This window comes from Delphinapterus leucas, chromosome 3 (assembly GCF_059928025.1).
Source record: "Delphinapterus leucas isolate spDelLeu-1000000601 "Yukka" chromosome 3, BTC_Dleu_Yukka2, whole genome shotgun sequence".
Taxonomy (NCBI): domain Eukaryota; kingdom Metazoa; phylum Chordata; class Mammalia; order Artiodactyla; family Monodontidae; genus Delphinapterus; species Delphinapterus leucas.
The window spans coordinates 119623431-119638690 of NC_143131.1; the positions used below are offsets into that span (position 1 = coordinate 119623431).

The 15260-nt window shown below is 56.0% G+C and overlaps 2 protein-coding genes across 5 annotated transcripts; one reads left to right on the top strand and one right to left on the bottom strand.

The window, feature by feature from the left end:
- Nucleotides 1–316: 316 nt before the first annotated feature.
- On the top strand, nt 317–3775 carry RELL2 (RELT like 2). Its single transcript, XM_022589952.3, has 7 exons — nt 317–430; nt 857–1096; nt 1490–1555; nt 1651–1717; nt 2160–2345; nt 2613–2988; nt 3584–3775. The coding sequence occupies exons 2-7, from the start codon at nt 913–915 to the stop codon at nt 3590–3592; spliced, it is 888 nt and encodes a 295-aa protein (XP_022445660.1). The 5' UTR covers nt 317–430; nt 857–912; the 3' UTR covers nt 3593–3775.
- FCHSD1 (FCH and double SH3 domains 1) lies at nt 1997–13483 on the bottom strand. 4 transcript variants are annotated; one of them, XM_022589948.3, is made up of 20 exons: nt 13392–13482; nt 13061–13158; nt 12424–12469; nt 11974–12041; nt 11515–11650; nt 11293–11429; nt 11131–11194; nt 10169–10297; nt 9605–9727; nt 9337–9432; nt 8788–8913; nt 8278–8382; nt 7921–8082; nt 7020–7148; nt 6859–6942; nt 6574–6691; nt 6256–6476; nt 5406–5493; nt 4417–4472; nt 1997–4278 (listed from the first exon to the last, which is right to left on the bottom strand). In XM_022589948.3, exons 1-20 carry the CDS (start codon nt 13410–13412, stop codon nt 4213–4215), a joined length of 2073 nt encoding a protein of 690 aa, XP_022445656.1. In that variant the 5' UTR covers nt 13413–13482; the 3' UTR covers nt 1997–4212. The 4 variants fall into 4 exon arrangements, with proteins under 4 accessions (XP_022445656.1, XP_022445655.1, XP_089765539.1 ...); XM_022589947.3 differs by having other exon boundaries at nt 11515–11671; XM_089909413.1 differs by lacking the exon at nt 7921–8082 and having other exon boundaries at nt 11515–11671; nt 13392–13483.
- Nucleotides 13484–15260: the final 1777 nt, after the last annotated feature.

The window sequence follows — 15260 nt, forward strand, 5'->3', positions numbered from 1 at the left end:
GGTCGGGGAAGGGGGGGAGCGGCGCAGTCACGCGCGCATCACACTTGCGCTCACAAGCGCGCAAGGCTCTCGCTCTCCGCCCGGCACACCTGCGCTCCGCCCCCTGGTCCCGGGCCGGCGACGGTCGAAGGCTTTTGGGAACCCAGGGCGGCGGCGGCGGCGTCCCCCTTCTCCTTCCCTTCCCAGGGCTGGAGTTGTCCGGAGCCTCTCCCCGGTCCCAACCAGCCCGCATCCCTCTCCATCCTTCCCTCCCCCCGCCTGCCGCGGCAAGGGTATCTGCGGCCGCAGCCCGGAGCCCTTGAGGCGGCGAAGGGGGGAGGGGAAGAAAGCAAGGGATGAGCGCCGGGAGGGCGTCGGGGGCCCTGAGCCGGACTAGGACGCCCCTGGAACCGGAACCCGAGCCGGAGCCGGAGCCAGAGCTAAACCACCGGTACCGGTGGGCCAGGTGGTCAGGATGGGAGGAACAGAAAGGCGGGAGGGGGTGTGTGCGCGAGAGTACAGGAAGGGGAGGGGGCTGTGGAGGCCTGGCTCAGGCCAACGCAGAGGAGGTGTGGACGCTGACTCAGGCACGATCCTTGTGCAGGCCGCCTGAGAATTCCGTCCCATCTCGCTCTGCAGTGTCCTTGGGAGGGACGGAAGCTCAGGACAAGCTGGAAAGGGGAACGTTCTGGGCGTCGGGGAAGCGGACCAGGGTCGTGGAAGACAGCTTGCGCAGCTGCCGTCTGGCACCCCTGGCCCGGACCAGCACCCCTGGCCCGGACAGCTCCCTGGTTGGGTAGGGGGTGGGGCCAGACCTTAGAGGCTTGCCCGTCTCGGATCCTGAAGAAGGCATTCCTATCCCTCCCCCCATCTCTAGCTGCAGCCCCCTAACCCCAGGAGGCGCCCTGGCCCGCGCTCGCCCCCCAGGGCCTCATGTCGGAACCACAGCCTGACCTGGAGCCGCCCCAACATGGGCTGTACATGCTCTTCCTGCTTGTGCTGGTCTTCTTCCTCATGGGCCTGGTAGGCTTCATGATCTGCCACGTGCTCAAGAAGAAAGGCTACCGCTGCCGCACCTCGAGGGGCTCGGAGCCTGACGACACCCAGCTCCAGCCCCGTGAGTGAACAGCCTAGAACCTGGCTCAGTCACCTTTCTCCCTGACCCTTCTCCCCACACCTCTTCCTGGTCAACAGACCCAGGCCAAATCCCGACCAAGTTTTCAGGAGGTCTAGTAATGCTTTCTTGACTCTGCAAAAGCAATTGGGTTGCCACCACCCCGAAAGCAGGGCTAGAGTAGGCAGCATGGGTGGGAAGGGCCCACTGATGAGTCTTGGACTCCCATTGATTTCCCCATCTTTTCTGCCCTGGCCCTTGAAATGCTAATGTACAGCACGATGGCAATTTGCTAAAGGGGTAGGTCTTGAGCAAGAAGCCACAGAAGCCACCAGGTAATGTACCCCCAAAGCTGACTCATTTACTGCTTCCTTACCAACCTCTTTCATCCTTCAGCTGAGGACGATGACATGAATGAGGACACAGTAGAGAGGATTGTTCGATGCATCATCCAAAATGAAGGTGGGTGTATGCTGGCCCCTCGTTCCCCACCTCCTCAACTTCCCCTTGCCCCGGCCTTTGCCTCCACTGACCCCCTCTTTTCCTTCTCCCCTCAGCCAATGCTGAGGCCTTGAAGGAGATGCTGGGGGACAGTGAAGGAGAAGGGACAATGCAGCTGTCCAGGTGAGCTGAGAACAAGGGCCAGCACGATTGAGCTTGCCTTGGAGAGTACCCTCTCCTCCTGCACATTCCTCTCCCAGTCTCCTTGCATGTTTGGGTTGACAGGGGAGAGTAAGGCTGGTTAACATACAGGAAGAAGGACGTTTTGTAGAAATCCTGAGTCCTTCAAACCACATCTCTCCTCTGGATATCATCAAGCCTAACCTTCACCCCTTATGCCACTCCTCTGCATTAAGCATTGCCCGCTTTTTAGCCCCGGAAGGGAGAACACATGGTCACTAATATCTTCATATTGAGTTTATTAGATAAAGACAAGAAACGAATGGTGGGGCCTGGGGCAAGTGGGGCATCTGGGGTTTAAGGAGCACGCTGAAAGAACAGGAGCAAGTCAAACAGGAAGAAAACTGGGAATGTCACCCCTGGTCCTTTCCTCCCTACCGTCCAGCGTGGACGCCACCTCCAGCTTGCAGGACGGAGCCCCCTCCCATCATCACACAGTGCACCTGGGCTCCGCAGCCCCCTGCATCCACTGCAGCCGCAACAAGAGACCCCCACTTGTGCGTCAGGGACGCTCCAAGGAAGGAAAGAGTCGCCCCCGGCCTGGGGAGACCACTGTGTTCTCTGTGGGCAGGTGGGTATAGAGTGCCCCAGGGAAAGGGAGGTTGAGGTGGGGACCCCAACGGTCAGGCACCTGCCTCCAAAGGTAGGCCCTGGCTCTTTCTTTGTGGACTGTGAGCCGCAGCAGAAGCCAGGCTGCACAATGTGCCCCACAATCTGGTCTCCCCTGCCCTAGGCCAGAGGGAAGTGCCTATCAAACCCAGGATGTCCCTGATCGGAGGGAAGGGCCAAGCAGCCTCTGAGTGGTGGTCCTAAGCCCCAGTGTTCCCTCCCCTCCCAGGTTCCGGGTGACACACATTGAGAAGCGCTATGGGCTGCATGAGCATCGTGATGGCTCCCCCACGGACAGGAGCTGGGGATCTGGTGGGGGGCAGGACCCAGGGGGTGGCCAGGGGTCTGGGGGAGGGCAGCCCAGGACAGGGACACCTGCCATTGAGAGCCTTCCCCCTGAGAGGCCACAGCCCCTGGCCCTTGCCAGCCCCCCAGTGCGTAATGGAGGACTCAGGGACAGCAGCCTAGTCCCTCGTGCACTTGAGAGGAGCCCTGGAGCCTCTGCAGAGTCGATGCTGGGGGCTGGAGGAAGGGGCCCAAGCCCAGGGCTGGCCAGTCAAGAGGCAAATGGACAGCCAAGCAAACCGGACACCTCAGATCACCAGGTATGAAGACATGTGGTAGGCTGCGGTGGGCTCAGCTCTTATTGCCCCTACTCGAGGGGGCACTGATATGACCCACCTCCTGTTCTCCCACTGGTGACCCCTCCTCTCTCTCTCAGGTGTCCCCACCACAGGGGGCAGGGGGTGTGTGAGGTGAGTCTGCCTGGGCCCCAAGTCAGATAATCTCATCCTCCCACCCCCTACTTTAAACTACCTAAGCCCATTGGTTCCCTGAACCCCCAAGCTAAACTGCAGGCTTAGCCTTTGGTACATATTCCTTGGTTTGGTGGTGGCGAGTGGGCTTGTGCTCCAGGGGACAGGGAAGGTCCTGCAGCCCCTGGGGAAAAGCGGGGACACAGCTTGAAGAGGAGGCAACACTGTTACCCTTCCTCTCCTTCATTGCGCTGATGGACTACCAGCTGGCAGGGCCAGGGGTTGGGTGGGCATGAAGCCCCTCCTCTCAACTGGACAGCACTGCCCCCCAGCTGAGGGACCAGCCCTACTTCCACCTGGAACTGCACGGTCTCAGGCTGGGGGACCTTGGGAGAAGTCCCACCTCTGGTCCTCAGTCTCTTCCCCTTCCCCTGTCTGCCAACAGGCCGCCTGACCTGCTTTCCCCATCACCTCACTCCATATGCTAGAGCGTGCGGCTGGGAGCAGGCCCCTGCCCTTGGTGGGCCCTTAAAGCAATAGCACCTTAGACCCCCTGCCCTCTTGGCACAAGAGGCCCAGGCCCTGGCTTGGGCTTTGTGCCCTTTATTCACTGTCAATAAATCCGCTCAGACGATTACAGCTGCTTCGCATACTGGCTCCAGCTCCTTCTGACAGGCCTGCCCCCATCCCCAGTGGCTCTGGCATCTGGAGTGGGGTGATTCACAGAACCAGGGTGGAGACACAAATAAGCCAGAGCCACTCAAGACTTTGGGGGATGAATTCCAGTCCCAGAGATTTCAGGGTACTTCACCACCCTAGAGATGGGGTGGTAGCAGAAGACAAAGGAGTAGTTTCAGCCCTTAGAGATGGCTGGAGGATGATGGCAAAAAAGGAGTGGGTTCCAGCCCCAGAAATGGGGAGAGAAGAAATTTCTACCCGTGAAGGTGAGAACGGAAATCAGGGAGATTCCAGCTTTTGGCTGTGTCGCTCTGGATCACCGTGGGGAGGGGTGGTCTCTGATAGCACGGAGATAGGGGCAGCAGCATCACTGGGGGAAAGTGATTCCCCCTGGCTTCAGGTGAGAGGATCTGGGTGGCCAGGATCCGGGGCTTTAGCTGGCGGGGGAGGCGGTGGACGCATCTGTAGGGAACACACAGTCAGTGCACCAGATGCCTCCCTTGGGGATATCCCTGTCCATTCCCTCTGTCCTGCAGATAAAACAGGACAAGTTGGAGTGACCCCTCTCCAAACACTCTCCTCCAAGGGCGGGGCCCTTACCGGCCTGAGTCGAGGCGCCATCACATCCAGGGGTCCAGGGCAGTCCAGGTCTTGGTCTGGAAATAAGAACCACAAGTCAGTCTTACGACTTTGTTTTGTTCGCTTCTGTATCTCCAGCACTTAGGACGGTGGCACTCTGTAAATATTTGTTGAATTAACAAATAGTCACTAACCTGGGTCATAATATCCATCAATCCATCCAACCTCAACGCTTATTGAGCACCTGCTGTATAATCGGGCCTGCTAAAGGTACCCGGGGGCAGGAGGGATCCACACCGCCCCCACCCCTAATGGCTGCCAGGAACTGCATAATGAAACACTAACAGACACAATGAATGACTGAGTACTAAATCATTCAAAGTGAACGACGGGTGCTGCAGAAGCGGGGTGCAGAAAACGCTCACGGGGTTCCAGGGTCGCGGTGGGTGGGGGGTGCAGTGAAGAAAGTGAAAGAACCTTTTAGAAAAGATGGTTTTAGGAAAGATGGATGAGGTAACAACAAAAACAAGGAAAAAAAAAAGAAAAGATGGATGAGGAAAATGATGATGCAAACCAGGTGTTTGCAGGATTCAAGAACACTAAGGGCAGAGGATGTGTATTGGGAAAACACTGTGGGAGAAACTGGCTAATTTTTAAAATAATAATAATGAGAAAACAGCTACTAATTGCATGCTTGCTATGTGCCCAGCACAACGCTGGGCACTCTATAGACACATCCCTTTAACTCTCACAACTCAGTGAGGGAGGGACCTTCCCCCTCACTCTGTAAAGGCCCAGACATGTTAAATCACACACTAGGGCGTCATAGAGCAGGGTTTGAACAGTGGGCCCAGCTCCAAAGCCCAAGCTCTTCTACCATCATGCATCAGAGAGCCTGATGGAGGAGGTTCCTGAGGGCAGGCAGAGGGGCTGAGTGTAACCCAGGAGCTCCACACTTCCTCCTTCTTCCTGTCTCTTACCCTCCCAGGGCCCCAGCTCCTTCTACTCACCACCAGGCAGGACAGGTGCAGGCGACCCATCCAAGGCAGAGGTGGGTGCAGGAGGGCTGAAGCTGGGAGGGGAAGGGGATGGCAGGATCTGGGGATGAGGGGGCAAAGAGTTATTCCCGGCATGTGGGAAGGTTTCACCAGCTCTTCCTCCTATCCCATCTTCAGTTCCTGTCCCGTCACTCCCCAGTTCAGAGAGTGACCGAATACTTGTATCTGGGTGGGGCTTGTAGGTGATACACATTTCAACAGCCAATATATATTGACACTTAATATGTCCCAGGCATTTTGCTAGCACTTCGCATGCACTAATTCATTCAGTCCTCACCACCACCCCATGAGGTAAGGATTTGATGATTCCTATGTCAGAGGTGAGACTCAGGTTAATCCATCTATCCAAAATCACAGAGCTAGTTAGTGACAAAGTCCTGGCTAGAACTCCTGACTCCTACTCCTATGCTCTTCTTGCTAGAACAACAGGTACCGTATATCAAAGCACCTATGGGCCACAGTGCTAAGCACTTTACTTCCATTATCTCTAATCAGGATAGTTAGCCTCCTGAAAGAGGCATTATTGTCCCCCTTTTACATGCATGTGAAGAAACAAGCTCAGAGAGGTCTAATCACTGCCTAAAGTAACAGAATAGGAAGCTGAACTAAGATCCAGCTCTAAAGCAGGACAACCAAACTCTAATGAAGACTGCCTTGGTTTCCCTTTTCTCTGTGCCAAAGGAGATGGGGAATCCCAATCCACTATAGGGGGGGAGGGGGCATTAAGACGAATATGGGACCTCCCTGGCATGGGAGGGTCAATCCATTGGTGCCTGGGGACCCAGGGAAAAGGAAGCCTCACCTGTTCAGGGTCTGAGAGTTCAGATGGCCCTGGGGGGCCAAGCAGCTCCTCCACCAGCAGGGAGGGGAAGACCCCAACATGGCCCCCAAATTCTCCCCTCCAGAAGCCATCATCCACTCCATCCTGGGTCCGGGGCAGCAGGCGGATAAGCGCCCCCTCGGGGAAGCTCAGTTCCTCTGCGCTCTGTCCCGTGTAGCTGTACAGGGCGCAGGCCAGGAACGCTGCGGAAGCCCAGGAGAGATGGTGAGGGGAAGAGGCGGGCAGCAGTGCCCCCAGGCCAGGGCTACAACCACTCAGTAACTCTTCTCCCTTTCTTACCTGTGGGCTCTGCCCCCGAAGGATTGTCGCTGTCATGGCTGCTCTCAGGGAAGGAGAGGTCCGGGAAGTTGAGATACCGCTCAGGGACAAAGCCTACCTCACCGTGCTGGTTCCGAGCCTGCTCACCCAGCAACGTGAACAGAAAGCAGGCTTGCCTCAGCGGTCCACGGCCCTGGCCTTCCTCCACTCAGGCTTCCAGCTTTGCCTGGCTGGGTCTTTACGGACCACAGAGAAGTCCCTCCCACTGCCCCCTTGCCAAGGGCAGAGCCCCGGGTCCATACCCACCTTGACCCATTCGTCGGCATCTCCCTCCTCTATGACCTCCAGCCACTCGCCCTCTGTGATGGTCAGCTCGTCCTCATGTCCTGCCTGGGCCCCACAAAGAAGGATTCAGGACTGGCTGTTCTCCATCCCTGCCTGTCTGAGGTCCCCACCTCCATTCATACCTGATAGCCAAACACCACATGGACAGGGCAGGGGAGGGGCCTGGTGGCCAGGGCTGGGGGGGCGGGCTCCTCAAAGAGCTCCCCCGTCTCCTCACATTCCTCAAAGTCAGACAGCTCAGCATCCTCAGCCTGGGGGGACAGAGAACAGGCATGGTTGTGAGGCCCAGTCTCAAGCACCACCCACTATATCTCTCACTCCTCCATTCTACCTTTTTTTTTTTTAAACATCTTTATTGGAGTATAATTGCTTTACAACGTTGTGTTAGTTTCTGCTGTATGACAAAGTGAATCAGCTACATGTATACATATATCCCCATATCCCCTCGCTTTTGCGCCTCCCTCCCACCCCATCCTACCCTTAACATTGTGGATCCTCCTCCAAGGTAGTACCACCCATCCGTTCACCCTGGGTCACAGGCAGAACCACCACAGAGCAAGATAACACTAACAATAATCACAGAGTTACAGTATTGAGCGCTTATATGTGCCAAGCACAATGCTAAGTATCTTATGTACATTGTCTTGTTTAAACTTCTTAATAACCCAGTGTTATTTTGCGAAACTATCAACCTCAGTTTACTTAATGGGAAACTGAGGCTCAGAAAGGCTAAGTCACTTTCCAAGATCACACAGCTAGTAAGTGGAGTGGCTGGTACTCAAACTGCTTATAGTCTGCTCTTGGGACCTTTCATAACCACCATCCTACACTCCATAATAAAAGTTCATTGAGAGCTCTCTATGTTACAAACTGTGCCAAGAGTCATACTTAAGTGATTTCATTTAAGCCTCACAACAACCCTTTGAGTTAGCTACTAGTGTGATTCCCACTTTATAAGCTCTGCTTTCCACTGGGGCTCTTTACCCTCCTGGTGCGTATGGGGAGGGAGTGGAGGGAGCTCACCGTGGGAGAGAGGTCCCTCTGGGACAGCCGGGCCTCGCTGAGCCGTCGCTCCTGCTCTACCTCATCCTGGGCCTGGGTCATGGCTGGCTTCAGCCAGTGCTGCACATCCAGGCCAGCCCCCTGCAGCAGGGCCAGCCGGGCAGCCCCCTTCACCTGGCTCACCTGACACAGGGAAGAGGGGGTCAGTCAAGGCTGTGGCTGGGCCTGCCCTTGGGAGGTGAGTGGAGCCTCCTACCCAGATGTGTCCACCCTCTACCTCCTGCCTCCAGTCTCCCCACCATCAGATAAAGAAGTGGAGGAGGGTGTTGCCGGAGGAGGTGCGGTCTCAGTGGCTCTAACCCCAGGGCTGTGCCTCACCTGTGCCCGCCGGATGCTCTCCCTCACTTCCTGCAGCCGCTGTTCTATGCTTGGAGCCTCCCGCTCTGAAGCCTGCTGCCGCCTCTGCTCCAGCCGCTGCAGCACCTGGTTGGGGACGCAGGGGACAGGAGTGGGTGGAGATACTATGGGGCACAACTTACTAATAACCCGGGAGTTTCCTAGTTGTTTCACATGCATTATGTCATCTCATCTTCCCTGTGATGTGGGTGCTATCATTAGCCCCACTTTAATGATGATGAAACTGAGATCCAGAGAGCTTAAGTCACGCCCTTACTCAGGGTTACATAACTAGGAAGCAACAGAGCAAGATTTGAGCCCAGGTGAGTCTAGTCCCAAAGGTTACGCTCTTAAATTACTGTGCCACACTGTCGGCTTAAACTACCCTTCCCTCCCCTCCTGCCTGCAGCCCCATGACATCCCCAGTGACGCCGGGATCCCCATCTCTCAGCTCTTCTTGCCCACCCCCGACACCTGCACTCCCCACCTCACCCGCTGCCCATGGTTCTGGATCTTGTAGTCTCGGGCAGCTCGGCTCGTCCAGCGTTGAACTTCTTTCTCCAGGCCACTCTCCCCGGCCACACCTCCTGCGCCCCGCTCCAGCTCCAGGACACACACCTGAATGAATGGGGAGCTGTGAGGATGCCCTGATGCTGCTCCTTCTCCGTTCCCCCTCCCTCCAGTTCCCTCCTTTTTTTCTTCCCTGTCTCCTGACCTCCAGGGTCAGGGACAAATAGATGGGAGCACACGCCTATGACTGTGGACACAGGAGTGCATTCATGTGGACACACAGAGAGTCCCAGAACTGGGATCCAGGTTGTGGGACAGAGGTAGAATCAAGAAGCAGTGAAGGGACAGAAGGGTGGGAGGAAGTGCGTTAATTTGTGTCCTGGTGGGAGGGAGGTGAACTGGGGTTCTGAAACCCTGTCTCCATGGTTTAATAGTCCCTAAGTTAAAACCAGGACAAGGATAATGGGGAAGAGGCCTACACCACAGTCCCCTTTCCAAGTGGCCTGATTGCACCTAGCAGAGAGGTCTTACCTGATCATTCCCTGCTGGCTGAAACTGCTGAGCTGGGGTGGGGGAGAATACTCCGGGCTCCTGAAGAAAAAGCTCCAGATCCTGCTCCCAGCTTACCTGGGAGTTGGAATAAATCAAAGTCGGCCACTCACTGGCTCCCTCTCCAAGCCTGTCCCCAGCCCTTCTTGGTAGAGAGAGGACAAGGTGAGAAGGAAAGGGGCAGACATGCGGTGGTGGAGGGGGCGCTGTACTGGGAGAGAAGGGTAAAGAGGATCTCTGGGGAGCTTACCTGGGAGGTCGCTTGCCCCCCACGGTGGGCATGCTCCAGAGCCATCTCTGCAGCTTCCAGCTCCGTGCGGCTCAGTGAAGTCAGCGGGCCCCTCAGGTGTTCCGACAGCTCGCTGGCCAGGGCCTGGAGAGAACCCCAAGTTGCTGACACCACCCTTCCCCCAAGCAGGCTCTCTGTCCAGGTCTGAATGGGTGATGGGTATGAGGTATGGGAAATTGAGAAGGAATAAGACATTTTTATGCGTCTAATAATAGGCCCTCATGTGTGCACAGCACTTAACAGTTTAAAAAGCATTTTCACATTCATTCTCTCCCTTGAGCCCCATTAGTCTTATAAAGTAGGCAGAGCAGGGGTTAGTCCTGAGGAAGAAACTGGGGTTCAGAGGGGTAAGTGTTCTGTACAATGTCATGCAACCAGCTAGAAGCAGAAGCAGAACCCAGGTATGTATCTTCTGCCCACTCTGAGCAGACTAGGTCCCCAGCCCCACCCAGCCTGATGGTGGTGGGAAGCAGGGAGACGACGCCCTCCCTGCTGAGACGCAGGGGTATCTAGGCTGAGACTGGCCTTGAGCACGGCCGGCAGTTCTTCCTGGTAGTAGTGGTCAAGGTGGGCATTGGTGGCCACCAAGTTGAGCAGGTACTCGTTGCGGGCCGCTCTCAGCTGCTGGGAGTACTGGGCCGACTGGACAGACAGCTAGGAGAGGAACATAGGTGTCAACTGGGAGCCCTGGACCCTTGGGGTCCTTCCACGGCCAACCCAGATCCAGAATGGATTCTCACATTACTGAGATAACTGGCAAACCATACTAAAAATTTTACATACTCACAATTCCTGCTCAAAATCCTCTAGTGGCAACTGCATACATTTTGGATAAAATCCCAACTGCTCCTTACCGTGGTCTACCAGGTCCAACATGAGCGGGCCCCTGCACCCTCTCTGAGTCTTTCCACAGTGCTCGTCCCCTTGCTCACAGTGCTCCAGCCACACTGGCCTTCTCTCAGTTCCTCGAGCCTACAAAGTTATTCCCACCTCAGAGCCTTTGCACTCACCACTGCCTCTCCCTGGAATGTTCTTCCCCTACATCTCTGCATGGCTGGCTCCTCCTTGACACTCAGGCCACCTGCTCAGAGAGGCTTTCCCTCTAAATTACACTCCCCTGTTATGCTTTATCATATCACCTTCTTTTCATTTATTCTGAGTCTTTGTTTATTTACTATCTGTCTCCCCTAACCAGGCTGTGGAGGCAGGAGCTCTGCTGGTAGTGTTCCCCATCATATCCCCAGTGTTTCAAACAATGCCAAGTACACAGAAGTCCTCAATAACTGCATATTAAAGGAATGAAAAACAAAGGTACTATTTCCATTTTATAGATGAAGAAAATGAGGCTCAGAGAGATCAAGTTTACCAAGGTCAGGCACCAAGGAAGTAGGGTAGCCTGGATTCATCCCAGTCTCTCTGACTTAGGCCCCCGGGTTCCAAATCTGCCCACCTCTCCCTGCCCCGACTCATGCCCACATCCTCTGAACCTTGGTGCTGAGTTTCTGGAGACTGGTCCGAGTGTGGAAGAGGCCATGGTCACTTCGGTTAAGCCTGTGCAGGCAAGGGAGAGGAGCGGAGGTCAGGCCCAGCCATGGCACCTTGGCTCCATCCCCCGACGCCACAGGCTTCCTAACTCCCCATGACCCCACCTGGCCTGGACATCAGCCGCCTTCTCCTGTGCCAAGGCCCACACCCGTTCACGCTGCCCATACAGCTTTCGACTTCGGCTCAGCTCCCGGACAGACTGCAGCACCTCGGCCTGCGCCCTCTGGAGGTTCTCTGCTCCCTAGGGGCATGGACACACAAGTCCTGATCCAGATCACCTTCATCCCTGAGTCAGCCCTTCCTTCACCCCATCCACTGAGCCGTACCTTCCTAAGCACCTGCTCCTTAGCGCTCCGCCCTGTGCCTCCTGCCAGGTCACGGTATCGGTCAGATGCCTGGAGCCGGGCTTGGCCCCCAGCCATGGTGGCATCCAGCAGGCAGCGCCAGGCACCAAACACCATCCTGCCTCTCCCCAGAGAAAGTCTGCATTGACGAGGGGAGCACTCCAAAGCTTCACGAGATGCCCCCCCCCAACACCATGGGAGACAGACTGCTTTCCCATCCCCCTCGTCTGGGAGCCCATCAATCGATCAGCCCATTAGCTCGGCCACAAGGATCACTTATGCCCTCCGCCCCCATCCAGTGTCCTTGCTGGGTCAACTGCTATCCCGCTGCCGTGTCAGCTCTACCTGCCGCTCACGTGCCCTCCTCATAGGTTCCTGGGGTTGAGCTCCTCATCCCTTCTTGGCTCCCTGGCCTCCCTGCCACCCCACCATGGGACCCACCTGCTGTCCATCTCCCCACTCCGGTGTCCTTCCCTCTTCAGAAATGGCCCAGCCAGTTTCTGGAGTGCCTGGTGGGAAAGTCATCATAGACCCAGTTCCCTTTCAAAGACTCTCCCCACTTGGGAGAACATACGATCAGAGTATAATAATGCCACCCACTTTGCTAAGTGCTTTACATGCATTAACTTATTCTGTCCTTACAACAACCTTGCGTGAAGGTACAGTTATTATTATTCCCATTTTACAGAGAAAGAAATTGAGGCCAAGAAACGTTAAGTAACTTGTCCAAGGTCACACAGCTAAAAAGTACCACAGCAGGGATTTCACACAAATTTGCCTGGTGCTAGGCATTTGCTCTTGACCAGAACAGGAGTATGTGTGGAGGCACATTGCTGGTAGTGTAAAGGAGGCTAGGACAAAAGGGAAGGTCCAGAGAAAGGAGTCCCATACCTGCCCATACTCCCGTTCAATGGCTGCCCTCTGCTTGCTGTAGGATCTGTGGAGATTAGGGGGATGGGGTGGTCTTACTGTTTGGTCCTTTTCTCCCACCCTCGACCCTCTCCTTAGCCTGGGCAGGAGGGAGAGGGGAGCCAGGCCTGGAGTGTGACTATACCAGGAGGGCCTGAGACTGAAGAGAGAGTCCTTGAGATCACCTCGGGCAGCCGCAGCAAAGGACAACCTCACCTCAGCGCTCAGAGCCTCAGCAGGATCCTCCCCACCCCTGGAGAACCATCTGTGTGCTTGGAGGTGAGGACTGATGGGGGTCAGCTGAGTACAGTGTGTGCCAGCCTTCCAACAGGTCTGGAAGAGGGAGGGGGGATTCTGTCCTAAGTTTGATTGTGGGTGTGGAGGGGGCGGTGTGGAGTGAAGGGGTTTGAGGGAGGGTCCCTGTGTGTTTATGTGTGTTGGGGTGCGTGGAAGGATAATTCGTATCCGGCATCTGGAGAGGGAGGCCTAGGATGACGGCCTTGAATGGGCAGGTTGGAGAGCTCTTCACCCCCGCCCACCCCGACAGCTATAGTATGTTGGAGAAGAGGCGGAGCGTGTGACAGAGAAAGTCGGGGTACGTGGAGGGGGTCAGGGCTACCTGATATCCTCCAGTAGGTCCGCCTCTCTCTGCTGCCGGGTCTGAAGGATGTTCAGCTGCTCCAGGAAGCGAAGCTTCACCTCCTGGGATGGCTTCACCTGTGTGGGTAAGAAGAAGATGAAGACCCCTGGCGCAGGGACCTGAAAAACACTCCGCGCAGGGAGCGGTGAGGGGGCGGGGCCAGGGAGGAGCTGGGCTGTTTCCTCGGTTACTTCTGGGTTGGCCCTTGAACCCCTTCCTACTCTTCGTCCCCCACCGCTGGTCTGGTGCCCCTTTGGGCCGCATCACTCCCCCAGCCCGCCAGGAATCCCCGTCCCCAGGCCAAGCTTACTTTTCGGGGCGGCGGCTGCATCTCCGCTCCGGCCCAGGCAGCAACTCGACTCCGGAACTCGAGGAAGCCCCGCCCACAGCTAAGCCCCGCCCAGGATCTGGCCCAGCTCCGCCCTCGCCCCGCCCACGCCTGATCAGTCTCTTCGCTGCGCCGCGAAGCGCCAAGAGCGGCAGGAACTAAACCTGTGTTACCGCTGAGAATACCCCGGAAAGGGTCCGCGCCCCCCTGTGGACGCCGCGTCCGCTGGGCGGTAGGGGGAACCCCAGGTTTCTGTGTCAAGACGCCTCGGTTCTATTTCTGGTGGAGAGCTATTGACTTAGCTCGTAATTATTTCTAATCATTCATTTACATATGCAGACCTCCAATCCCGACGCGACGGGTGAAGGATGGTGAGGAACTCAATCTGTAACCAGGGAAACTGAATCACTGGATGCCTGAGCGCAGATGCGTGTGATGAGAGAAACAGGGCTGATCCCAGACCTTTTCCTAATTCCCACTGAACTGGAAAAGCCTGCGTGAGTGAGGGTGAGAAAGACGCCTGGAGCCAGGAAGGAACCAGTACCAGAGGAAAAGACAGGGCCAATGGAGTGGGCGTGAGCTGGGAGATGAGAGCTGGGAGATGAGAGTGGGGACTTGCCCCTATCGGCTTTAGGGCCTGCCCTTAAGGTTCTACACCCCAGGACATACCCCCTATCCCCGCCCTGGCACTGCTTTCTGAGGATCTGCACACACACTTTCCTCATCCTCCTCACCTATCCATGGCCCACACCTCCTCACTACACCCCCGACTTGGAAAAGGCAGATATCTGTGGCCCAAACTCCAGATTCACATTTCCAACAGCTCACCTGACACCACCACTTCATCTAAATAGGTACCTCAAACTTTCAAACGGCTCCTTCTACCTGATCCTTCCCCAGTCACCTCCCCCAGGTAACATACTAAATGGAACCATTCTCCATCCAGTTAGGAGAGTCAGAAAGCCAGAGTCTATGTACCCTTCCTCCTACCCCCACCTTCCATCCATCAGCAAGGCCTATAGGTTCTATCTCCCATTGATCAACTTCCCTCAATTTCCAGAACCACCAACCTGGTCCAAGTCCCCATTATCAGTCTCCTGGTCTGATATCTGGCCTCCTTGCTTCCAGTCTTCCCCCTACAACCCATTGTTCAGAAAACAGCCAGAGTGATCGATCTTTTTGTTCAAATGAAGCAAAATCTCATCCCTCTCTTCCCTAAGACTCCTCAATTGCTTCAGAATAAAATCATGGCCCACAAGGCTGATCATCACTGGGTCCCTGCCAGTCTTTCCCCCTTCAGCCCATACTCTTGTCCAGCTCCCCACTCACTGTGCTCCAGCCACTCCAGCCTCCTTGCTCTTCCCCCAACATGCCAACTCCCTTCCCATTGCAGAGCCTTCATGCCTACTGCCTTCCCTTTCCTTCTGGAGTGCTCCTCCTCCCAGCACTCCACATGCCTGGCTTCTTACCTTTACCCTCCACCCAGCCCAAATGTCACCTCCACAAGCACATCACTTTGCTTTAGTTTCTTCACAGCCCTGACTTTGTTTGTGTGTGCATATTCTGTTCCCCTTAAAGCAAGGACCCCCATCTCTTTTGTTCACACTATATCCTCAATAGCTGGCACCAATTAGGTGTTCAATATATATCTGTTGGGGCTTCCCTGGTGGCGCAGTGGTTGAGCGTCCACCTGCCGATGCAGGGGACACGGGTTCGTGCCCCGGTCCAGGAGGATCCCACATGCCGCAGAGCTGCTGGGCCCATGAGCCATGGCCGCTGAGCCTGCGCGTCCGGAACCTGTGCTCCGCAACAGGAGAGGCCACAACAGTGAGAGGCCCGTGTACCGCAAAA

Coding starts and splice junctions, on each gene's coding strand:
- RELL2 (XM_022589952.3), top strand. CDS start 913: ATGTCGGAACCACAGCCTGACCTGGAGCCGCCCCAACATGGGCTGTAC. Junction 1,097..1,489: donor CGACACCCAGCTCCAGCCCC/GTGAGTGAACAG, acceptor TTCATCCTTCAG/CTGAGGACGATGACATGAAT. Junction 2,346..2,612: donor ACTGTGTTCTCTGTGGGCAG/GTGGGTATAGAG, acceptor CTCCCCTCCCAG/GTTCCGGGTGACACACATTG.
- FCHSD1 (XM_022589947.3), bottom strand. CDS start 13,412: ATGCAGCCGCCGCCCCGAAAA. Junction 12,042..12,423: donor TTGAACGGGAGTATGGGCAG/GTATGGGACTCC, acceptor CTTTCCCACCAG/GCACTCCAGAAACTGGCTGG. Junction 4,279..4,416: donor TGGCGCCTCGACTCAGGCCG/GTAAGGGCCCCG, acceptor TGTTCCCTACAG/ATGCGTCCACCGCCTCCCCC.